This window comes from Nycticebus coucang, chromosome 7 (genome assembly GCF_027406575.1).
Source record: "Nycticebus coucang isolate mNycCou1 chromosome 7, mNycCou1.pri, whole genome shotgun sequence".
NCBI classification, from domain to species: domain Eukaryota; kingdom Metazoa; phylum Chordata; class Mammalia; order Primates; family Lorisidae; genus Nycticebus; species Nycticebus coucang.
Window position 1 is genome coordinate 100,699,567 of NC_069786.1, and position 25,626 is coordinate 100,725,192.

General features: G+C 40.8%; 1 protein-coding gene across 1 annotated transcript in view; it reads left to right on the forward strand.

The window, feature by feature from the left end:
- The window catches only part of LOC128590308 (cytochrome P450 20A1), a 60,142-nt gene that overhangs the window by 28,093 nt on the left and 6,423 nt on the right, over positions 1-25,626 (forward strand). The window contains exons 7-10 of the mRNA XM_053597622.1: positions 10,154-10,269; positions 11,999-12,053; positions 15,410-15,530; positions 23,585-23,696. Coding sequence (XP_053453597.1) covers positions 10,154-10,269; positions 11,999-12,053; positions 15,410-15,530; positions 23,585-23,696 — 404 coding nt within the window. The remainder of the gene's footprint in view (positions 1-10,153; positions 10,270-11,998; positions 12,054-15,409; positions 15,531-23,584; positions 23,697-25,626) is intronic.

Consider the following 25,626-nt stretch of genomic DNA (forward strand, 5'->3'; position numbering starts at 1 on the left):
TGAACCAGCCTTGAGACCCTGGGATAAAACCGACTTGGTCATGATATATGATTGGTTTGATATGTTGCTGGATTCTGTTTGTTAGAATCTTGTTGAATATTTTTGCATCTATATTCATTAGTGATTGGTCTATAATTTTCTTTTCTTGTTGGGTCTTTTCCTGGTTTGGGGATCAGGGTGATGTTTGCTTCATAGAATGTGTTGGGTAGTCTTTCTTTTTCTACCTTTTGGAACAGGTTGAGTAATATAGGTACTAATTCCTCTTTAATGGTTTGGTAGAATTCTGATGTAAAACCATCTGGTCCCGGGCTTTTCTTTTTGGGGAAATTTTGTATGGTTGATGTTATTTCCGAACTTGATATGGGCCTGTTCAACATTCCCACTTGATTTTGGTTAAGTCTTGGAAGGTGACGTGCTTCCAAGTAACAGTCAATTTCCTTCAGATTTTCGTATTTCTGAGAGTAAAGTTTCTTGTAATATTCATTAAGAATTTTTTGGATTTCTGAGGAGTCTGTTGTTATTTCGTCTTTGTTATTTCTGATTGATGAGATTAGAGATTTTACTCTTTTTTTCCTGATTAGGTTGGCCAAAGGTTTATCTATTTTGTTGACCTTTTCAAAACACCAGCCTTTTGATTTATTTATCTGTTGTATTATTCTTTTGTTTTCAATTTCATTTAGTTCTGCTCTGATTTTGGTTATTTCTTTTCTTCTACTGGATTTGGAGTTGGAGTGTTCTTCCATTTCCAGTCTCTTGAGATGTCCCATTAAGTTGCTTACTTCTTCTCTTTCCGTTCTCCTGAGGAAGGCTTGCAGTGCTATAAATTTCCCTCTTAGAACTGCCTTTGCGGTGTCCCAGAGGTTCTGATAGTTTGTGTCTTCATTGTCGTTTTGTTCCAAAAATTTGGCAATTTTTTCTTTTTTTTTTTTTTTTTTTGTGGAGACAGAGTCTCACTGTACCGCCCTCAGGTAGAGTGCCGTGGCGTCACACGGCTCACAGCAACCTCTAACTCTTGGGCTTACGTGATTCTCTTGCCTCAGCCTCCCGAGTAGCTGGGACCACAGGCGCCCACCACAACGCCCTGCTATTTTTTGGTTGCAATTCAGCCGGGGCTGGGTTTGAACCCACCACCCTCGGTATATGGGGCCGGCGCCTTACCAACTGAGCCACAGGCGCCTCCCAAATTTGGCAATTTTCTTCTTGATCTCATCTCTGACCCAGCTGTCATTCAGCATAAGGTTATTTAACTTCCATGTTTTTGTATGAGTATGCAGATTCCTGTTGTTACTCATCTCAAGTTTTATTCCATGATGGTCCGAGAAGATGCATGGAATAATTTCTATTCCTTTAAATTTACTGAGGTTAGACTTGTGACCTAAGATGTGATCGATTTTCGAGTAAGTTCCATGGGCTGATGAGAAGTATGTGTATTCAGTTTTGTTGGGATGAAATGTTCTGTAGATGTCTGCTAAATCTAAATGCTGGATGGTTAGATTTAAATCTAGAATTTCTTTACTCAGCTTTTTGTTGGAGGATCGATCCATCACTGCCAAAGGAGTGTTAAAATCTCCGACTATTATAGAGTTGGAGGAAATCAAGTTGCTCATGTCTGTTAGAGTTTCTCTTATAAATTGAGGTGCATTCTGGTTGGGTGCATAGATATTAATAATTGAAATCTCATCATATTGAGTCTTACCCTTAACATATATGAAGTGACCATTTTTGTCCTTCCTTACTTTTGTTGGTTTAAAGCCTATTGTATCCGAAAATAAAATTGCAACACCTGCTTTTTTCTGGTTACCATTTGCCTGAAATATGGACGACCATCCTTTCACCCTGAGTCTGTATTTGTCTTTTAAGTTAAGATGTGACTCTTGTATGCAACAAATGTCTGTCCTGAGTTTTTGTATCCAGTCAGCTAACCTATGTCTCTTTAGAGGGCAGTTTAAGCCATTCGCATTAATGGAGAGTATTGATAAGTTTGGTGAAATTTTGGGTATTGAGTTTTTCAAAAGTCCAATGGGCATTTTTAATCCTTTTGCCATTGTGGAAGTTGGAGTTTCATCAGAAGTTTCTGAGTGAGTTTACTTTTGTAGTAGAGGATTGGGTTGGTTATTATAGAGGATAGGTTGGAGAATATCCTGAAGAGCTGGTTTGGTTATGGCAAATTTCTTTAGCATATGAATATCATTAAAGTATTTAATTTCTCCATCATAAATGAAACTCAGTTTAGCTGGGTACAAGATCCGGGGTTGAAAGTTATTTTGCTTGAGGAGATTAAACATTGATGACCACCCTCTTCTGGCTTGAAAAGTTTCAGCAGAGAGATCTGCAGTCATTCTAATGTTCTTCCCTTTGAAGGTAATAGTTTTCTTTCGCCTGGCTGCTTTGAGAATTTTCTCCTTCATATTAACTTTAGTGAAGTTAATTATGATATGCCTGGGGGATGTCTTATTGGGGTTGAGTCGTGCTGGGGTTCTGAAGCTATCTGCTATCTGAATTTCAGGTTCTCTGGGCATGTCTGGAAAATTCTCTTTCATAATTTCATGCAGAAGGGCGTCTGTGCCCAGTGAGGCCACTTCATCTGTTTCAGGAATTCCTATGAGATGGATATTTGCCTTCTTCGAGTTATCCCAGAGCTCTCTGAGAGAGTGATCCATTTTTGCTCTCCATTTCTCTTCCTCTTTGAGAGTTTGGGAGCGTTCAAAGGCTTTATCTTCGATGTCGGAGATCCTTTCTTCTGCTTGGTCCATTCTGTTGCTAAGGGATTCTATTGTATTTTTCATATCTTTGAGGGCTGCAAATTCTTGCTTCAGTGTGTCTAAGTCTTTGGTGGTTTTGTCTTTAAATTTGTTAAATTCTTGAGACAGCTTTTGAATTTCTCCACGAATTCCTAGTTCCATTTTGTTAATCTTGTTTGCCATCCAAATTCTGAATTCGATTTCTGACATCTCAGCCAGTTGTTTGTGAATGGGATCTTCAATTACATCTGCCGTATCTTTCCTTGGTGGGGGTTGATCTATTCTGGTTATTCATGTTACCAGAGTTTTCCGCTGATTCCGCCCCATGATTGTTTTACTCCCTTTGATTTCTCCCCTTGTGTTTTGTCCAGGACCCGTACAGTGCTGTGGCCTGAGAAACTGGGGCCCTGTTTGGTGTAGAGGGGCTAAGTGGTTCTGTCTTGTTTTCAGCTGGTTTCTATTTGACCCTAGTGAAACAGTTACTCTGGGTTGAAGTCTCAGCTGTGGAGAAATACCAGAAATTAAGTCACCCCACCCACCACAGGCAACAAATGGAAAAGGAAAATCAAACCTTCCTACAACCACACACCCCGGGCACCGCCTGGATAGTCCCCAGGTGAGTGGCTCAGTTCAAAAGGTCCAAATCAATTGTCTGAGTCAGCAGCTGCCTCAGGTGGGAGAGTTCAAGTGGTCCCTGGGAACTGGATCACAGGGGTCTGCTGACTGCTCTAAGATGGCTTGCTGCAGTGCTACGTGGAGTCAGGAAGAGCCACCCAGCCAATAGATCAGTCTGGGAAGGTTGATGCCTCCTTCCCCACCTTGCAGCTCTGTCACACCCAGTCGCTGCTAGCCCCACAGGTCTGTGAGCCAGTCAGTTGTCTGCAGTAAGCAGATACTCCAGGGGTTTGCACCTGCCTAAGTCACAGGGTAGTCTGTGTCTGCTCGTCTAGGCTGCTACTCTCTGTCTTTATCCAGCAGGGGGTGGTATGGCCTGTCAACCTCGGGCACTTGATGGAGGCTGGAGGTGTTCACTCAGTTCCAGCCCCACCCTTAGTTTATGTTACTGGGTGAACGGAACAACCCTGTGGGAGTTTGTTTCTGACCCTGCTAGATTCTTCTGCAGAGGAGAGGCTGATTTGAGTTCCCAGAACCTGTGCCTCAGGCCCTGTCTTTAGTCCTGCGGGTTTGTATTCGCAGCCTTTTGGTCTCCTTTGTCTATAGGCTGGTGATCCTCTGAGGGCCAGGTGCGTCTTAGGCTCAGTAAAGCGGTCCTCTGGATCAGCCCCACCCTGGGAGTTTCCTGGCTCTGCTGGTGTGTTTTCTAGTCCCCGTGTTCCACCCTGGTCAGTGCCGCCTCAGGCAAACCCTTTACTCACGGGGCCTGTGTTTCAGTCCCAGGTCTGTTCCATGGTGGTTGCCATCTGAGAAGATGCTCGGCCTCGTCTGGTTGCCCAGCAAGACAGGAGGAGAGGCTATGGGATATCTGGGGGTGGGCCTTGTTATTGCTGAAGACAGCTGTTGCTCTGCACCTCGGGGCACCACCGCTCCAGTGTAGTTCCCTCTTAGCCGACCGTCGTCTTCTCGCTGTTTTGCTACAGAGTCAGCACTGGCCAGCTGTAGTGCAGGTCCTGTCTACACCTCTCGAGAGTTCACCCAAGAATCTGGACTCCTGTGGGGGCAGGTCTCCAGATCACGAAGTGAGAGTGGAGGGGAGTGTTAGGAGCTCAGAGTTGCAGGTCGTAACACCAAGCTCATTGAGACCAAATGAACAAATAAACAGATACAAATGTTAGCTGGCACACGGGCCCATAGATACAGAGACAGACGGAAACACATAGACATACAGCTAACAGCCATGACAACAGCAATATAAGAACAACTGCAATAAAAATAGTGATAATCGTAAAATAATTGAAAGAAAGGAAAAAAAAGAGAGAAAAAAGTGGTGTTAGTAGGAATGTAAAATGAGAAGAAAGAAGAAATTAAAATTAGAAGACATAGAAATAAAAATATATCTATATAAAAAGTAATAATAAAAAATTATCAAAATCTCCTCTAAGAAAATGGTGAGGAAGAAACAGACAAAAACAAAACAAAAAAAACACGAAAACCAAAGGAAAAAAAAAAGGCACCAACTACAAAAATATTCTTGCATGTTAGAAATATACCTATATATATCTATATGTCTGCTGTAGGAATCAACTTTCTTAGGAATATATTCATACTGAAATATTCTTTCTGGACACCAGGTGGCGCTGTGAGTGGATCCGAGACTTATACCTGATTTACAGTTTATACTGTTACCATGGTAACCACCTTCCATGGCTGATGGCCATTTTAGAATTTCTGTAAAAGTTTGTCGCCTAAGAATTGTGTAACCTCAGCTGTTCTTTTCCAGATAGCACTTGTGACCGATCTTCCCACTCAGTGCAGGTGTCCACGCTTCTTAAGTCTTTCCACTCTGTTCCCAGGTTCTCCTGCAAACTGGCGACTGCAATCGGCTGTAGGGGGAGTGCTGCTGAGTTCGTGCAGTCGTTGGCAGGCGTGCGGTTTTATCTGCTTTAGCTGGCTCCCGGGGCTGAAGCGAAGTCCGCGGCTTCAGTAGCTTTGTGGCTTTAGCAGCTAAAGGCGGATCCGCGGCTTGAAGCCGGTTCCCGTGGTTGGAGCGTTTGGAGGACTTATTCTGAGTTTTATGGTTCAGAGTTTCCCTTTTGGATCGGCACTTGCCAGTTTGCTGCACAGCCTGAACCGCCAGCCCCCTCCAACACCTGGGGGAAAGATGCCCGCCCTTTTGGGTAGTTCAAAATGTCTGTTTCCCGGGCAGGATCTGTTCCCTTCAATTGTCCAACAGTTTGCCCAGCTCCTGTGGTTTTGAGTGGCTCTCCTTTCGGATGCCTCCCTCAATTCAGGAATAATTATTTGTCAATTGGGTTTTGTCAGCATTTACAAGCTGCTGACCTCCATAGGGGAGGGGCCTGCTGGCCTGCACGGCCGAGCAGGGAAGAATCTCTACAACACAGTCTGTGATTTTAAATTACCCCTCATATATAGCAATCCGCCAGTTTGCTGGGCGTCTCCAGCTGTCTGTTCACTCCGATAATCCACACACAGAGAAGGTCCAGACCGCCTTTCCTCTCACCTGATGGCTTGGGAGAGGTGGGCTACACGTCAGTCCTGTCCGCCATCATGCTCCGCTCCCCCCCCCCCAGTATTTTTATAGTTTCAGGTCTAACATTTAAATTTTTAATCCACCTTGAGTTGATTTTTGTATGGTAAGAGGTAGGGGTCCAGTTTTATTCTTCTACATATGGCAATCTGGTTTTCCCATCACCATTTATTGAAAAAGAGTTTCTTTTGTCCATTGTTGATTTTTGTCAAAGATTATTTAGCTGTATGTATGTGGCTTCATTTCTAGGTTCTCTATTCTATTCTATTGATCTAAGTGTCTCAAAGATTGGTTAGCTGTATGTATGTGGCTTCATTTCTAGGTTCTCTATTCTATTCTATTGATCTAAGTGTCTGTTTTCATACCATGCTGTTTTGGTTACGATAGCCTTGTAGTATAATTTGAAGTTATTCAATATGATGCTTTGTTTTTTGTGCTCAAGATTGCATTGGCTGTTTGTGCTCCTTTTTGGTTTCATGTGAACTTCAGAATTGTTTCCTCTAATTCTGTGAAAAACGACATTGGTTTTGAGGGGTTTTTTTGTTTGTTTTTCTTTTTGAGACAGAGTATTGCTTTGTCATCCAGACTAGAGTGCAGTAGCTCACTGTATCCAAAACTCCTAGTTTCAAGCAAAATGATACTCTTGCCTCAGCCTTGCATACACATGTAGTCCTTAGCTACTCAGGAGGCTATTCTTTGTTTTTACTTTCTGTAGAAATGAAGGGCTCACTATGTTGTCCAAGCTAATTTCAACCTCCTGGCCTCAAGCAGTATACCAACCTTGACCTCTCAAAGATGTTGATAGATGTTGCATTGAAACTGTAAATTGCTTTGGGGAATATAGTCATTTTAATAATATCAGTTCTTCTAATCCATGATCATGGGATGTTTTCCCATTCATTTGTGACTTCTACAGTTTCTTTCATCAGTGTTTTGTAGTTTTCCTTGTAGACATCATACAAGGTTAAATGTATTCTTAGGTATTTCTTACTTTGTAGCTATTCTAAGTGGTATCATTTCTTTGGTTCTCAGCTACATCATTATTGGTATATAGAATTGCTACTAATTTCTCAGCTTGGCACCCATAGCTCAGTGGTTATGGCACTGGCCACGTGCACCAGGTCTGGTAGGTTCAAACCCGGCCCGGGCCTGCTAAAAAAACAGTGACAACCATAACAAAAAAATAGCCAGGCATTGTGGCGGGCGCCTGTAGTCCCCGCTACTGGGAGGCTAAGGTAAGAGAATTGCCGTGTAAGCTCAAGAGTTTGAAGTTGCTGTGAGCTGTGATGTTATAGCACTCTATCAAGGGTGACATAATGAAACTCTATCTTCCTCTAAAAGAAGAATTGCTACTAATTTCTGTACATTCCTTTTATAGTCCAAAAGTTTACGGTATTCGTGTATTAAATCTAAGAGATTTTTGGTGAGGTCTTTATGCTTTTCTAGATATAAGATCATGTTATCAGCCAGGAGGGATAATTAGACTTCCTCTTTTCTAATTTAGATGGCTTTTATTTTATTCCCTTGCCTGGTTGCTCTGGTGAGTCCTGTGTTGAATAAAGTGGTGAAAATGGGTACCCTTGTCTTGTTCTATTTCTCAGGGTGAATACTTTCAACTTTTCTCCATTATGTATGATGTTGGCTGTGGCCTTTGTCATTTTGAGGTATGTTCCCTCAGTGCCTAGTTTGTTAAGGATTTTTATTATGAAGGGATGCTGAATTTTACTAAAAGCTTTTTCTGCATATACTGAGTTTATTGACATGTGTAGCAAAGTGTTGGAACTACTACATTACAGTATTAATAATGTATCACATTTTTATCAGGATAAATGTGTTACATTTATTGGTTTTCATATATTGAACCAGCCTTGCATTCTTGGTATAAAACTCACTTGATCATGCCATATGATGTTTTTGATGTGCTATTAAATTTGATTTGCTGGTATTTTGTTGAATTGAGCATCTTTTTGTATCTTTGTTCATTAGGAATATTGATGTCTATAGTTTTATTTTTTTGTTGCATCCTTTTGTTGGTACAAGGTGATAGTGGCCTCATAGAATGTGTTAGGGATTAGAATTAGTTAGGAGTTAGAATTCTCCTCTCAATTTTTTGGAATAGTGTTAGGAGGATTGGTATTAGTTCTTTATATTTCTTATAGAATCCAGCTTTGAGTCCATCTGATCTGGGCTTTTTTGGCAAGGGAGATTTTTTATAACTGATTCAGACTCACTACTCTTGATTAGTCTATTCAGGATTTCTATTTCTTTTTTTGGGTTAATCTCGGGAGGTTGTATGTTTCTAGGAATTTATCCATTTTCTCCAGGTTTTCTAGTTTTTGAGCATATAGTTGTTCATAATATACTATGAGGCCCTCCACAGAAGCAGGGAGACTAATTAGGAGGCTGTTCCAGTGAACCAAGCAAGAGAGGTCATGTGGCTTGGACCTGGCAACAGAGAATATAGAACTAAAACAAAGAGAGAGTAAGAAAATAATTCTGTATTTTGAAGATAGACCCTTCAACATTGGCTGATGTATTAAATATGGGATATAAGAGAGAGAGAGAGAGACACCAAAGTTTTAGTTATGAGCCATTGGAAGATGCGGTTATTAGAAAATAAGGAAGACTGTGGGAAGATCCTGTTCTGGGAGGAGAGCTCAAGAGTTCAGTATGTTGAGTGTGCTCACATATCCCAGTGCAGCCGTTGAGTTTGTTGTTAGATGTATGAGTCTGGAGTTCAAGGGAAAGAGGTCTTGACTAGAAATAGGAATTTAGAAGTTTCAGTACATAGATTGTATGTATTTAAAGCACTGAAACTGGAGATCACCAAGGTAGTGAATATGGATAGAAAAAAAGAAGAGGTCCACAAACTGAACCCTGTGCTTGGACATTTCATCATTAGAAAAGTCAAGAGGCTCAGCACCTTTATCTCAGCAGCTGGGGCACCAGCCACGTACACAAGAGCTGGCAGGTTTGACCCCAGCCCAGGTCTGCCAAACAACGACAACTACAACATAATAATAGCCAGGCATTATGGAGAAGCATGAATTCTATGTACTCAATTTTGATATGAGGACAATTAATTGTCCTGTTCTCCCAGAACAGGATCTTCCCCTTATTTTCTAATAACCGCATCTTCCAATGGCTCATAACTAAAACTTTGGTGTCTCTCTCTCTCTTATATCCCATATTTAATACATCAGCCAATGTTGAAGGGTCTGTCTTCAAAATACAGAATTATTTTCTTACTCTCTTTTTGTTTTAGTTCTATATTCTCTGTTGCCAGGTCCAAGCCACATGACCTCTCTTGCTTGGTTTACTGGAACAGCCTCCTAATTAGTCTCCTTAATGGTGGGGGTGGGGGAAGGGGAGAGCAGAGAGAAAGAAGGAGGAAGGGAGGAAAGGAAGAGCAGAGAGAGAGAAGGAGGGGGTTGTGGGGTCTTGGTGTATACCACATCTTTTGGGGACCTTTACCTAATAAATGCCATCAGTGTAACCTGGTTTCTTGTATCCCCCAATGAATCCCCAACAATAAAAACAAAACGAAACATATAGTACAGTAGTCCCTCCTTATCCAGGTTTGCTTTCCATGGTTTCAGTTACCCTCAGTCAACCAAGGTCTAAAAATATTGAATAAAAGTTCCTGAAATAAACAATTATAAATTTTAAATTGTGAAAAATAAAAAAATAGCTGGGCATTGTGGCGAGTGCCTGTAGTCTGAGCTATTTGGGATGCTGAGACAAGAGAATCGCTTAAGCCCAAGAGTTTGAAGTGTCTGTGAGTTGTGACGCCACGGTACTCTACCCAGGGGGACATAGTGAGACTCTATCTCAGAGGAAAAAAAAAAAAGGAAAGTCAAGAGAAGAAGGAATCCAAAAAGGAGACTGAGAATGAGCAGGCAGTAAAGTGGGAAGAAAGGGGAGTATAGAATATGGAGCAACATGAAACAGTGTTTTCTGGTCCCCACATGGCAAAGGGGGGTACTTCAAAGACGACCATAGTGATAATTCAGCAATGAAGTATGCAGCACTTTTTCTAGGATGAGTTTGCAAACTTCATTGTCTGACTGGCAAAACGGAGGAGAATAAATTAGCTGAGTTTAAACATAAATTACTTTTCTTTATTGTTGGTTGCTAGCTTTGAAATTTTTATTCTTCATATGGTAACGTTATGCAGAATTATTTTTAAAAGTTGGATCCCTATAAGTGATTGGATTCTAAAATCATTTTGTTTTTCTTCCCTAAGCCCTTATGCAACTGGAATCTATTTTAAAGAAAATTATAAAAGAACGAAAAAGAAGGAACTTCAGTCAACATATTTTCATTGACTCCTTAGTACAGGGGAACCTTAATGACCAACAGGTGATGTGATTGTTAAATGTTTATCAGACACAAAATAATCACTCATGTTTACAGTGTGCTTTTCATTCACTTTAATCCAGATACTCTCCTGGAATTCAGTGGCTTTTCTTCTCTTTAATTGTGTATCATAACTAGTACAAGCACTTAGTCTCTTGTTAGTTCACTCTTTGCAGCAGCTGTGCATTATTTAATATTTGAATAAGCAAATAATATTTGAATAAGCAAAATTCTCTGGTCCTATAAAAGGAAGAACTTGTGTAAGCCTTTTTTTTTTTAAGACAGAATCTCACTATGTCACTCTTGGTAGAGTGCTTTGGCATCCAGCTCACAGCAACCTCAAACTCTTGGGTTTAAGTGATTCTCTTCCCTCAGCCTCCCAAGTAGCTGGGATACAGGTGCCTGCCACAATGCCAGGGTATTTTTTTGCTGCAGTTGTCATTGTTTGGCAGGCCCAGGCTAGTTTCCAACCTGCCAGCTCAAGTGTATGTGGCCAGCACCCTACCTCCTGAGTTACAGGTGCTGAGCCTGTATAAGCTTTTTTAGATAAATCATTCTGCCTGCATGATAAGGTGTGGCAGTTTACTTAGGGTGTTGTCAGGCAAAAGACAAGAAAGGAATCATTTTTGCACATCTGTGTATTGTCAGAATCCTCCACCTCACTCTACATATGCAAGTCCTTGTGGTCAGAAGTGATTTCCTGGGTATGTTTTGGTGCAGGAATTGATTCAGTCTTCTAGGACAGTAGCAGGATATTCTCCACTATTCTGAGGCTTTCTTGGTTTACTAGGACAAGTCAGAAACATAGGACTGAACAAGTTTGTTTGCCAAAGTGTATCATAAACCAGTAATAAACCGGTAATTAGCAATAAATAGCCTGATTTGATTATTACACATTGTATACATATATGAAAATATTGGCTCGGTGCCCGTAGTACAGTGGTTATGGCACCAGCCACATATACCGAGGGCAGCGGGTTTGAACTGGCCTGGGCCAGCTAAACAACAATGACAACTTCAACAACAACAACAAAATATAGCTGGGCATTGTGGCCGGTGCTTGTAGGCCTAGCTACTTGGGAGGCTGAGGCAAGAGAATTGCTTAAGCCTAGGAGTTTCAGGTTGCTGTGAACTGTGATGTTATGGCACTCTACCAAGGACGACATAGTGAGACTGTCTCAACAAAAAAAAAAAAAAAAGAAAGAAAGAAAATATCACATGTACCCCCCAAATATGTATTATAACTACTAATTGTAACTTTTATATATCAATTTTAAAAAAAAAGACACACAAAAAGCGGTGCAGTATTTAGGTTGCTTTTCATATTGTATAGATTTTGTTTTTGTTTTTGTTTTTTTAAAGGGACAGAGTCTCACTTTGTCTCCCATGGCATCACAGCTCACAGCAGCCTCCAGCTCTTAGGCTTAGGCGATTCTCTTGCCTCCTGAGTGGCTGGGACCATAGGCGCCCGCCACAACACCCCGCTGTTTTTTTGTTGTTACAGTTTGGCTAGGGCCGGGTTTGAACCTGCCACCCTCGGTATATGGGGCCGGTATATAACCTCAATCTATACACCGCCCTGTATAGATTTTGTTTTAATGAAAACATCATAAAGAAATAATAGACTTTTTTCTTTTCATTGACCCTAATTTTATACTCTCCAGATTATTTTAGCAGAACCTGATATAGGCCCTTACATTTCACACCTTCTAAACTTAGTTTTGTTTCCTAGATCCTAGAAGACAGTATGATATTTTCTCTGGCCGGTTGCATAATAACTGCAAAATGTAAGTATAAATTTATTTCTTTTTCAGATGGATTAAAAATATACAAAAGTTTGGGCGGTGCCTGTGGCTCAAAGGAGTAGGGCACTGGCCCCATATGCCTGTTCAAACCCAGCCCCCGCCAAAAACTGCAAAAAAATAAAAAATAAAAATAAATAAAAATATACGAAAGTGGCCTGTAGTCCCAGCTGCTCGGGAGGCTGAGGCAGGAGAATCGCAGAAGCCCAAGAGCTGGAGGTTGCTGTGAGTCCTATGATGTCATGGCACTCTACCGAAGGCAGTAAGTGAGACTCTGTCTCTACAAAAAAAAAAAAAAAAAATATATATATATATATATATACACGAAAGTGAAGCTACTCTAAAACAAAGGAAACACTGTTTTAAGACCTCTTTATAATTTCCCTTAGCTCTTTTTTATTTTTATTTTAAAGGCTTGATTCACATAGGTGCCTTTTTTTTTAACCCAAAGTGCTTGATGCTGCCTCTGAAAACTGCCATAAATTTCTTGACATGTTTTATGGATTATGAATTCTAGTCAGTGCCTTTAAAATGAACTGCTAGTGACACCTTTCCAACTGGAGCAGTGAGCTTTTCCTGCTATTGCTTTTCACTTGGACTCCAAGCCAGTCTGCTATTATTAAGGTCTGCCAACAAGAGGATATAGGGCACAGAAATCACGATTTAAAAGAACTCCTCCCTTGGTGCAATCGAAGGTGATTTTTATTTAAAATTTTAAAATACGTGATATGTTTCTAAGTTTCCTCACTGGTTTTAGATTAGTGGAATACCATTCAGTTATAGTCATTAAAATATTTTTAGAAATATAAAAATATACTAAGATAAAAATGCTTGAAGGAAGTATAATATTAGGACATCAGTTTAAAATCTAGAAAATTTATGTTCACTTGCGAGATTTCATTTACTGCTATTTCTGTTCGAAGAAATTTTCTTTTTTTCTTTTCTTTCTTTTTTTTTTTTGAGACAGAGCCTCAAGCTGTCACCCTGGGAAGAGTGCCATGGTGTCACAGCTCTCAGCAACTTCAAACTCTTGGGCTTTAGTGATTCTCTTGCCTCAGCCTCCAAGGTAGCTGGGACTACCGCCACCCTCCACAACGTCCGCCTATTTGTTGTTGTTGTTGCATTTGTCATTGTTGTTTTTGCTGGCACATTGTTGTTTTTGAACCTGCCAGCCTCAGTGTATGTGGCCAGCACCCTACTCACTGAGCCACGGGCGCTGCCCTGTTTGAGGAATTTCCTTTTTTTTTTTTTTTTTTAATACAGAGTCTCATTTTATCACCTTCGGTAGAATGCCGTGGCATCACAGCTCACAGCAACTTCAAACTCTTGGGCTTAATCAATTTTTTTGCCTCAGCCTCCCGAGTAACTGGGACAACAGGCACCCACCATAGCACCCAGCTATTTTTTATTTATTTTTTATTTTTTTATTTTGTTTTTGAGATAGAGTCTCATAGAGTCTCACTATGTCGCCCTCACAGCTCACAGCAATCTCTTAACTCTTGGGCGTAAGCAATTCTCTTGCCTCAGCCTCCTAGGTAGCTGGGACTATAGGGTGCTTGCCACAAGGCCTGGCTATTTTCTTTTGTTGCAGTTGTCTTTGTTGTTTAGGAGGCCCTGGCCAGGTTACAACCTGTCTGCTTCAGTGTATGTGGCTGGCACCTACACTACCCACTGAGCTATGAGTGCCACCTGACCAGCTATTTTTTTAGAGATGAGGTCTCGCTTTGGTTCAGGCTGGTCTTGAACCTGTAAGCTCAGGCAGTCCACCTGCCTCGGCTTCCCAAAGTGCAGAATTAGAGACATGAGCCACCTCACCTGGCCTCCTGGCTGGCTATTCTATTTTTGGTAGAGATAGTGTCTTGCTGTTGCTCATCTTGAACTCAAGTGATACCCACCTCGTCCTCCCAGATTGTGAGGAATACAGGCGTGAGCCACCATACCAGCCCATTTATGAAAAATATACACAGTAAAAGCTCTTATGATGCTCTTGAGAGAGAAGTTACACAAGAAACCTTAACTAAAGTCCTTATTTTGCCATTTATTTGCCTTGGCCAAGATACTTATTTCTGCATTTTTTCCTTTTCTAAAAGAAGGTTTTACCTCTAGATGACCTCCATGAAATTATGTCTGATTCAGTATTGTATTATGGCTTAAAAAACTATTTCCAGTTATCTGGTTATCCTTTTAAAGAGAGTTCTATGAAAGAACCAATATTTGAAAGTATTAAGCTTATATAGTTATATGAATTTTAAGTGATTATATAGTCAAGCAGTGTCTATAAGCAAATTATTGTATAAATCCTTCAGGTACATAGTACTGTCTTTATAAAATTGTGTCACATACATGTCATATGCTATTCAAGTTGTTATTCACACCCTTGTGAAATAGAAATTCTATTCCACTCAATAGCCACAGTGAAAAAGCATAGGCCTGCTAAAACAAAAATATAGTGGGGTGTTGTGGTGGGTTACTCAGGAGGCTGAGGCAAGAGAATCACTTGAGCCTGAGAGTTTGAGGTTGCTATGAGCTATGACAGTACAGTACTCTACAGAGGGCGACAAAGTGAGACTGTCTCAAAAAAAAAAAAAAAGACAGCACCTGTGGCTCAAGAAAGGAGTAGGGCACCAGCTCCATATGCTGGAGGTGGCGGGTTCAAATCCAGCCCCAGCCAAAAACTGCAAAAAAAAAAAAAAGTACTGATGCCTCACCACACCCCAAATGTATCAAATCACAATCTGAGGTTGTGAGTTGTGGTGTCAGCCAATTCCCAGGTGATCTGGGAGAACTATGGTCCTCAACAATAACCAGTCATAGTTTTTGAACCATTGTATTTATTGTTATTAGTAAAAAAATCAGAGTATTGATTTATAAATAAATCTCTTGCTGCTTTGATTTGTAGGAATCATTTAATTAGTGCTCCTAAGTAACTGATAAATCAGTTTTTATTATTTTACAGGGTTGCATGAACCAGATAATTCATCACAATCACCAACATTGAATACTTCCACAGATAATGAAGTTTATTTATTATTTTAACTGTTTTACTTAAGGTAAAATGTGTAAAGTGGCTTCAATTACTTGCCATTTTAAAGAAAGAAAACATCCAAATTTCACTGTCTTTTGGGCAGCATTCTGTAAATATTCAGGTTTTATTCAATAAAATACAAATCCAGTGAAGAATTTTTATTTCACTTTTTGGTAGCATTTATGTATCTTATATCAGAAGAAAAATATACACAGTAAAATTCCACTCCAAGCCATTTGTTGTTGCTATTGTTTTATTCTATACCCAACCCATCAGTTAGCTATTTTCATTGTTATTAATATAATTTTTTACCTAGTGTGTACCTGGGCAATCCTTTTTTTAACGACCTGTGAAGAAGTTCAACAAAAACTGTATGAAGAGATAAACCAAGTCTTGGGCAGTAGTCCTATTACTCCAGAGAAAATTGAGCAGCTCAGGTAAGAACATAATAACAGGAAGAAGAGATCATTAAAAGGTAAATTCGATTTTTGTTTTGTTTTGTTTTATTTTTTTGAAACAGAGCCTCAAGCTGTCACCCTGCGTAGAGTACTGTGGCATCACAGTTCACAGCAACCTCCAATTCCTGGGCTTAAGCTATTCTCTTGCCTCAGCCTCTCAAGTAGCTGGGACTAGAGACGCCTGCCACAACACCTGGCTGTTTTTTGGTTGTGGTTGTCATTGTTGTTTGGCAGGCCTGGGCTGGATTCACACTTGCCAGCTCTCATATATGTGGCTGGCGCCTTAGCCGCTTGAGCTACAGGCACTGAGCCTAAAAGGTAAATTTGAACTGGCTTATTTACTTTAAACTAATGTGAAAACCTAGGAAAGCTATATATTTTTACAGGATGTAAAATATTTGCATAGAGATTTTAATACATAATTTAATCTGCTTTGTGAAATCATTAGGTAGTATAAGAAACCTTTAAATTAGCCTGTATAAAATAGTACCAGTGATGTCAAGCAGTGGGACACTCATACTTTGTTGGTGGGAATACAGAATAGTATAGCCACTTTAGAAAACAGTATAGTAGGCTCTTACAAAATTAAAAATACACTTATACCATATGACTGAGCAATTCCACTCCAAGGACAGTCTAAGAAAAATGAAAACATGTCTGCACAAAGACCTATATGCAGATGTTCATAGCAGTATTAATAAGAATAGCTAAAAATTGAAGCCAGTTCAAATGCTCAGCAACTGGTAAATAGATATACAAATGGTGGTATAACCATATCATGGAATTCTACTAAGTGATAAAAGGAACACAATATCAATGAACACAATAACACAGATAAATCTCATTATGATAAGTAAAAGAAGCGAAATACAAAATACTGCCTACTATATGATTTTATTTATGTGAAATCCTAGAAAAGAAAAAGCTAGTGATAGAAAGCAGATTGGCAGATGTTTGGGGCTAGGAATAAGGAGGAGATTAACTACAAAGGGGCATGAGGAAACTTTTTAGGGTGAAGGAACTATTCTTACTTGTGGTTGTTTTTACACAGTTGTATACAGTTGCTAAAATTCATCAAACTATACAGGGAAAATAGATTAATTTCACTACATGTAAGTAATGCCTTAAAAAAAAAAAGATTTTAAATAACAGCAGTTGTGGCAAGGTGCAGTGGCTCACGCCTATAATCTCAACACTTGGGATGCCAAGGCAGGTGGATTGCCTGAGCTCACAGGTTTGATACCAGCCTGAGGCAGAGCAAAACCCTGTCTCTAAAAAACAGCCAGGCATTGTGGCGGGCACCTGTAGTCCCAGCTACTTGGGAGGCTGAGGCAAGAGGATCACTTGAACCTAAGAGTTTGAGGTTGCTGTGAGCTAAGACACCATGGCACTCTGCCAAGGGTGACACAGTGATACTCTGTCTCAAAAAAAAAAGAATAGCAGTTGTGACATTTTAGGGGTTAGCAGTCTGAGACTGGGTAGCAAGCAACCCTATCTTGGAACATATTTCAACTTTGGAAAAGAAGGAGAGACAGCTACTGGGAAGAACTAGAAGCAGTGGGTTTCTCAAGGAAATTCCTGTTACACAATTTTTTAAATGTTGAAAGTTTTATTTATTATGTTGAATACAGCTTTTTTAAGTTTTTATTTTTTGTGTGAGACAGAGTCTCACTCTGTCGCCCTTGGTAGAGTGCTGTGGCATTATAGCTCTCAGCAACCTCTAACTCTTGGGCTTAAGCAATTCTCTTGCCTCAGCCTCCGGAGCAGCTGGGACTATAGGTGCCAGCCACAATGCCCAGCTGGTTTTTTTTTTTAGCGATGGGGTCTCACTCTTGCTCAAGCTTTCTCCAACTCCTGAACTCAAGCTATCTACCTGCCTTAGCCTCCCTAGGATTACTAGCACTCAGGAGGCTCCACCCATAGCAGTTTTATTAAATTTCAAAAGTAATACTAGCTGTCTTTTGAAGTTTTGTAATACAGAAGTATATTAAGTACAAAGTGGAGGTCCTTTGTAAATATGTTCTAAGACACAGCCACATACAATGAGGCTGGCAGGTTCGAACCCAGCCCGGGCCAGCTAAGCAACAATGACAACTACAACAAAAAGTAGCCGGGCATGTGGCAGGTGCCTGTAGTTCCCACTACTTGGGAGGCTGAGGCAAGAGAATCACTTAAGCCCAAGAGTTGCAGGTTGCTGTAAGTTGTGACGCCACAGCACTCTACCAAGGTTGACATAGTGAGACTCTGTTTCAAAGAAAAGAAAAATACAAAACAAGCTTCCAACAAGGTGGCTCATACCTGTAATCCCACCCAGAATTCTGGGAGGCTGAGGCAGACTGATTGCTTAGTTCCAGCCTGAGCAGGAATGAGACCCAGTCTCTAAAAATACCTGGATGTTGTGGCGGGCGCCTATAGTCCCAGCTAGGTGGGAGGCTGAGGTAAGAGAATAACTTGAGCCCAAGAGTTGAGGTTGCAGTGAGCTATAATGCCACAGCACTCAACCCCAGGGTGACTGAGACTGTGTCTGAAAATGAAAATAAATAGGCTGAGCACCCGTAGCTCAGTGGTTAGCATGCTGGCCACATACTCCGGGGCTGGTGGGTTTTAACCCAGCCCAGGCTTGCTAAACAAACAAACATATTTGGACATTGCGGCAGACACCTGTAGTCCGAGCTACAAGGGAAGCTGAGACAAGAGACTTGCTTGAGCAAGAGTTTGAAGTTGCTGTGAGCTAGATGCCACAGCATTCTACCAATGGTGACAAAATGAAACTCTGTCTCAATAAAAAAATAAATAAATAAAATACAAAACAAGACTCTTCTGAAAATTTTTTTTCTCTAAATACTTTGTGGATAGTATTCTCATATGTGGTGACTTTACTACATCCAATCAATGATCAAGTTCTGTTGCTTTTATTTTCTAATGAACTTTTTCAGGCCTTTTATTTCTCTACATTGCCATTGCCAGTACTCTAGTTCAGACTACCATTAATCACCTTGACTAAAATCCATCTGTAGCTTTGGATCTTGCTCCTCTTCAATCCATTCTGCAAATTGCTGCTGCAGCCATGGCTGCACACTGCAATCACTTAGGGTGCTTTAAAAATAGATAACCTAGAACCAATCCTAAACCAGTTGATTCTCAATCTGCAAGCATCACAAGTTTTTGAAAGCTCTTAGATGGTTCTAATGTGTATCCAAAGTTGAAAATCAACAAGCTAGTGACCTTTCTGCATCTGGAGAGTCACATCTGATGAGTAACCCTCCAATTCAAAATCCTTTAGTGGCTTCAAGTTGCTCTTAAGATAAAGTTTACCTAGACTCTGGGAGGCCGAACTGTTTGGATTGCCTGAGCTCACAGGTTCAAGACCTGCCTGAGCAAAAGTGAAACCCCTTCTCTACTTAAAAGAGAAAAACTAGGTACTCTGGAGACTGAGGCAAAAAAAATCACTTGAGCCCAAGAGTTTGAAGTTGCCGTGAGCTTTGATGCCATGGCACTCCACCGAGGGTGACACAGTGAGACTCTGTCTCAAAAAAAAAGTTTAAATTCCCTAACCTACCTAATGAGGCATTTCCAGAGCTGGATCTTGCATACCTTCTCCACCTTCTCTCATTACTTGTGCCTCTTTATCGCCTTGGATTCAGCTATAGTGAATGTCTTTTGTTCTTTTTTTTTTTTGCAGTTTTTGGCCAGGGCTGGGTTTAAACCCACCACTTCCAGTATATGGGGCTTGCGCCCTACTCCTTTGAGCCACAGGTGCTGCCCATGAATATTCTTTTTTTTTTAGAGACAGAGTCTCACTTTGTCATCTTCCGTAGAGTGCTGTGGCGTCACAGTTCACAGCAACCTCCAGTTTTTGGGCTTAGGCGATTCTCTTGCCTCAGCCTCCCAAGTAGCTGGAACCACAGGCGCCTGCCACAACACCTGAGTATTTTTTGTTGCAGTTTGGCTGCAGCTGGATTCGAACCTGCCTCCCTCAGTATATGGGGCCGGTGCTAAGCCACAGGCCCCACCCCAGAGGTACAGCATTCTTTGTTATCTCCTGGGTTTTGCAAAGAATATTCCTTGGTGGCTAGGACACTAGCCACATACACCGGAGCTGGTGGGTTCAAATACAGCCCGAGCCTGCCAAACAACACTGACAACTATAACCCCAAAATAGCTGGGCATTGTGGCAGGCACCTGTAGTCTCAGTTATTTGGGAGGCTGAGGCACGACAATCTCTTTTTTTTTTTTTTTTTTGTAGAGACAGAGTCTCACCTTATCGCCCTCGGTAGAGTGTCGTGGCGTCACACAGCTCACAGCAACCTCCAAACCCTTGGGCTTAGGCGATTCTCTTGACGCAGCCTCCCAAGTAGCTGGGACTACAGGCGCCCGCCACAACGCCCGGCTATTTTTTGGTTGCAGTTTGGCTGGGGCTGGGTTTGAACCAGCCACCCTCGGCATAGGGGCCGGCACCCCACCCGCTGAGCCACAGGCGCCGCCCAGCAAGACAATCTCTTAAGCCCAAGAGTTTGAGGTTACTGTTAGCTGCGATGCTATGGCACTCTCTTGAGGGCAATATAGTGAGACTCTGTCTCAAAAAAAAGAATATTCTCTGTATAGATTCACTTTTCTTCTCTCCTCTCCCTGACTCCAATTTTGGTCACGATTTGTTTTGTTTTGTTTTGTTTTGTTTTGTTGGTGGGGGCAGGTCTCAGCCTAAGTGTTTGTTTCTCTACAAAGCCCTTTCCTTAGGTGAGGTGCTCCTGCCCTGTGTTCTCATAATACCCTGACCTTTCTTTGTTATTACATTTACTGTGCTTTTTTTATTGTTCACCTCTATATCCTCTCCATTCTCCTTTCCTCTTCCAACAAGATCCTGAATTGGTTTGATGGTATCCATATTGTTGACTGTTGTAGCTCAGTATCTAGCACTGTGCTTCAAATGTAGTAGTTACCCAGTAAATATTTGTTCAGAGGAAAGAAAGGAAGAATGTTTGCTCTTTGGATTTTGTTATTTTTTTAAATTATAAACAATGAACATTTCTGTGCTTACATCTTTGCTAATTTTATTTCTGTAAAATAAGGTCCTAGAAGTGAGCATATGGTTTAAGGGTACGTGCAATGGGACAGTGGTTAAAACTATGGGATATGGAGTGTGACAGGCATGGGTTTAAATCCTGTCAACACCACTTACCTCCTGTGTGATCTTAAAACAATTGCCTCTAATTTTAATTTGTAAAATTAGAATAATGATGGCATTCATGGGGTTCTTGTAAAGATTAAATGAGATCCTGTATATAAAGCATTTAAGTGAACTGACTCATAGCAAGATTGCAATACATTTTAGCTTTTATTCTTCTCATTGTGATAACACACTTAATAGTTTGAAATATATTGGCAAATTATGCTTCAGAAGGTTGTACCAATTTATACTTTTCTTCGTCTCTTTCTCTCTCTCTCTCTCTCTTTTCTTTTTCTTTTTTGAGGCAGGATCTCATTCTGTTACCAAGGCAGGAATGTAGAGGTGAAATCATAGCTCACTCCAGCCTCAAACTCATGGGCTTAAGTGATTCTCCTCCTATAGCTTCCTAAGTAGCTGGGACTACAGGGACATGCCACTACCATTCCTGGCTAATTTTTTTTTTTTTTTCATTGAGACAGAGTCTCACTCTGGAGCTCTGACTAGAGTGCTATGGTGTCATAGCTCGCAGCAACCTCAAGGTCTTCAAGTGATACTCTTGCCTCAGTCTTTCTGCTTTTAGCAGAGACTGTGTCTCGCCTTTGCTCAGGCAATCCACCCATGTTAGCCTCCCAGAGTGTTAGAATTACAGGCGTGAGCCACTGCACCTAGCCTAATGTTTTCTTTTTATAAAGATAGGTCTTGCTATGTCACCCAGATTACTCAAACTCCTCACCTCAAATGATCCTCCCACCTCAGCTTTCCCAAGTCCTGGGGTTACTGGCATGAGCCACCACACCCAGACCATTTTCTCTTGTCTTTTTTTTTTGTAATTATTTATTTAAGAGGTAAGCTCTGTCACCCAGACTGGAGCGCAGTGGCATAATCACAGTTCATTGTCCTTGAACTCCTGGGCTTTAAGTGATCCACTTGCCTTAGCCTCCTAAGTAACTAGGATTACAGGTATGCACCACCACTATGCTCAGATATTTTTCAATTTTTTATAGCCAGGCATAGTCACTCAAACCTATAATCCTAGCACTCTAGGGGGCCAAGGTGAGTGGATAGCTTGAGCTCATGAGTTCAAGACCAGCCTGAGCAAAACTATGAGACCCCCGTCTCTACTAAAAATAGAAAAATTGAGGCAGGAAGATCACTTGAGCCCAGTAGTTGCAGGTTGCTGTGAGTTATGATGCCACGGCACTCTACCCAGGGCAACAGCTTGCGATTATTTTGCCTAGGCTGGTTTTGAACTCTTAACCTCAAGCAGTCCCCCTGCCTTGGCCTCCCAATGTGGTGGGATTACAGGTCTGAACCAATTTTTCTGGCCTTCCTCCATCTTTTAATTAGTAATAGTTGTCATTCTTTTTTATCTTTGCCTATCTGGCAAGTATAAAAAAAAGATGTTTTGTTTGACAGTCTGTAAATTGTTAATGAGGTTGAGTATCATTTTATGTATCTCCAGTCCATTCTTTTTTTTCTCTGTCCAGTCCATTTTTATTTTTTTATAATGTTTAAAATATTTTCTGTGTTTCTATTAGGCTATTTGATTATTTTGAAAGAACTTTTATTGGGCAGCACCTGTAGCTCAGTGAGTAGGGCGCCAACCACATACACCGAGGTTTGTGGGTTCGAACTTGGCCCGGGACAGCTAAACAACAAGGACAACTGCGACAACAATAGCAACAACAACAAAAGAATAGCCGGGCATTGTGGTAGGCACTTGTATTCCCAGCTACTTGGGAGGCTCAGCCAAGAGAATTGCTTAAACCCAAGAGTTCGAGGTAGCTGTGAGCTGTGATACCATGACACTCTATGCACGGCGACAGCTTGAGACCGTCTCATAAAAAAAAAAAAAGAGCTTTTATTGAAAAATTTTTTTTTTAGCTGGCTCCATGCCCATAGCTCAGCAGTGGGCGCCAGCATGTGTACCAGAGCTGGCAGGTTTGAACCTGGCCCGGGCCTGCTGTAGAACAATGACAACTGCAACAACAACAATAACAAAAAATAGCCGGGCGTTGTGATAGGTGCCTGTAGTCCCAGCTACTTGGGATGCTGTGGCAAGAGAATCGCTTAAGCCCAAGAGTTTGAGGTTGTTGCACTCTACTGAGGGTGACATAATAAGACTCTGTCTCAAAAAGAAGAAAAAAAAAACTTTTATAGCTCTGTTTTAAAACCATTTTTATCCATTAAGGATATATTTGCTGAAAATATTTTCCTAATGGTCTTTTAATTTTACTCACATTTACAGTTAAGTAAATAAAATATTTTTGTATTTAGATTATTTATATTTTTCTTTATGCTTTCTGTCAGTGTGTCATGCTAAAAATAAAGGAATTTTCACTAAAACATTATAAAAACATTACTTTGAATTATCTCCTGATACTTTTAGAAGCGTTATTCTTTTTTTTTTGAGACAGAGTCTCACTCTGTCACCCTCAGTAGAGTGCTATAGCGTCACAGCTCACAGAAACCTCAAACTCTTGGGCTTAAGCGATTCTCTTGCCTCAGCCTCACAAGTAGCTGGGACTACAAGCGCCTGCCTCAAGGCCCAGCTATTTTTTGGTTGTAGTTGTCATTGTTGTTTGGCAGGCCCAGGTTGGATATGAACCCACCAGCTCTGGTGTATGTGGCTGCTGCCCTAGCCTCTTGAGCTACAGGCGTGGAGCCAGAAGTGTTATAAATTTTTGCCCACCTATATTTTGTATATCTTTAACATACAACATATCTTTAAGTGTGTAAGAATTATGATGGGACTATTTCAAGTTAGGAATATTTGAGAAGTTGATGAAGGTCATTTTTAAAATGTATGTACATTTCAAACTGCTTCACCCAAAATAAACATCTTCAAAAAATTTTTTTTGAATAGGTATTGTCGGCACGTGCTCTGTGAAACTGTTCGGACTGCCAAATTGACCCCACTTTCTGCCCGACTTCAAGATATTGAAGGAAAAATTGACCGATTTATTATTCCTAGAGAGGTAGACAATATCTGATATATTTAATAACTCATTCAGTAATTCTTCTCAATTCTTTTGATGTTTACAGTGCCCAGTAAACGCTACCCATTATTAAATCAAAGACACAGTCCTTTTAAATTACAAAATCATTACTATCTGTTTCAAAGTTCAAACAATGTAAATGTCTTTCTTCCCCACAGGTACTACTTTCAACACTTAAATATGTATTTTGGAGACCGATTCTTATGCATATGTATATTATTGTGTATATGTGTATACATACATACATATGTACACTTGGTACACATCCAACTGTTTTTTTTGTTTCTTTGGAGACAGAGTCTCACTATGTCACCCTGAGTAGAGTGCCATGGTGTCACAGCTCACAGCAACCTCAAACCCTTGGGCGTAAGTGATTCTCTTGCCTCAGCCTCCCAAGTAACTGGGACTACAGGCACCCGCCTGGCTATTTTTTTGTTGTTCCAGTTGTTTAGCTGGCCCAGGCCCAGTTCAAACCCGCCAGCCTTGGTGTATGTGGCTGGTGCTGTAACCATTGTGCTATGGGCACTGAGCCCCAACTTATTATTTTTAATGGCTACTTAATCTCTCATTGTATGAACTTACCATTATTTATGTAAGCAGTTCCCCACTAATTAAAATTTGTTTTATTTTTAATTACTTACTTATTTTTTTGGAGACTGAGTTTCGCTTTGTTGCCCATGGTAGAATGTCATGGCATCATAGCTCATAGCAATCTCAAACTCTTGGACTCAAGCACTCCTCTTTCGTCAACCTCCCAAGTAGCTGGGACCAGAGGTGCCAGCCATAGTGCCTGGCTGTTTTTTAGAGATGGAGTCTCACTCTTGCTCAAGTTGGTCTCTAATTCCTGAGCTCAGGCAATCCACTTGCCTAGGTCTCCCAGAGTGCTAGGATTACAGGCGTGAGCCACTGGGGTAGGGCCCCACTAATGAAGATTTAAATTGGCATTAATTTTTTTATTATCACAAATTATATATATACTTTTTTTTTTCTTTTTTTAGAGACAGAGTCTCACTTTATTGCCCTAAGTAGAGTGCTATGGTATCACTGCTTATAGCAACCTCCAACTCCTGGGCTTAGGCGATTCTCTTGCCTCAGCCTCCTGAGTAGCTGGGACTACAGGTGCCTGCCACAACATCCGGCTATTTTTTTGTTGCAGTTTGGCCAGGGCCGAGTTCCAACCTGCCACCCTCAGAATATGGGGCTGGCACCTTACCCACTGAGCCACAGGTGCCACCCTACTTATAAAGTCATAAAAATGGAGTTTTGAGGTCACTGTCCATGTGGATGTTCTATTGAAATTATCCTCTAAAAGGCAGTTCATACTTTTAACAACAAGGTATGAGAATGCTTTTTCTCTCAAAATCCTTACTACCTCTGGAATTTTGAATCTTACATATATTTTGTGAATAGTTTGCTTTCCCTGATCATCGAAGCTATTGAACAACTCTTCATACCTATATTAATAGTTGGTATTTTTTCTGTTGTGAATTATCTCTCTTTTTTTTTTATGAAACAGAGTCTCTGGCTGTCACTCTGAGTACAGTGCTGTGGCGTCACAGCTCACGGCAACTTCAGACTCTTGGGTTCAAGTGATTCTCTTGCCTAAGCCTCCCAAGTAGCTGGGAATACAGGTGCCCACCACAACACCCGGCTATTTTTTTGTTGTTGCAGTTGTCATTGTTGTTTGGCAGGCCTGGGCCAGGTTTGAACCCACTACCCTTGGTACATGTGGCTGGTGCCCTACCCAGTGAGCTACAGGTGCTGCCTTCTGTGAATTATCTCTTTGTAATTTTCCTTGTTCTTTCTAGTGAGCTTCTATATGTCTTTTTGTGTGTTATCCAAAATGCTGTCAGTAATATGGCGTATATTTTTTCTTGTCTTTTAGTTATCTTTTACTGTTGTTTATGGT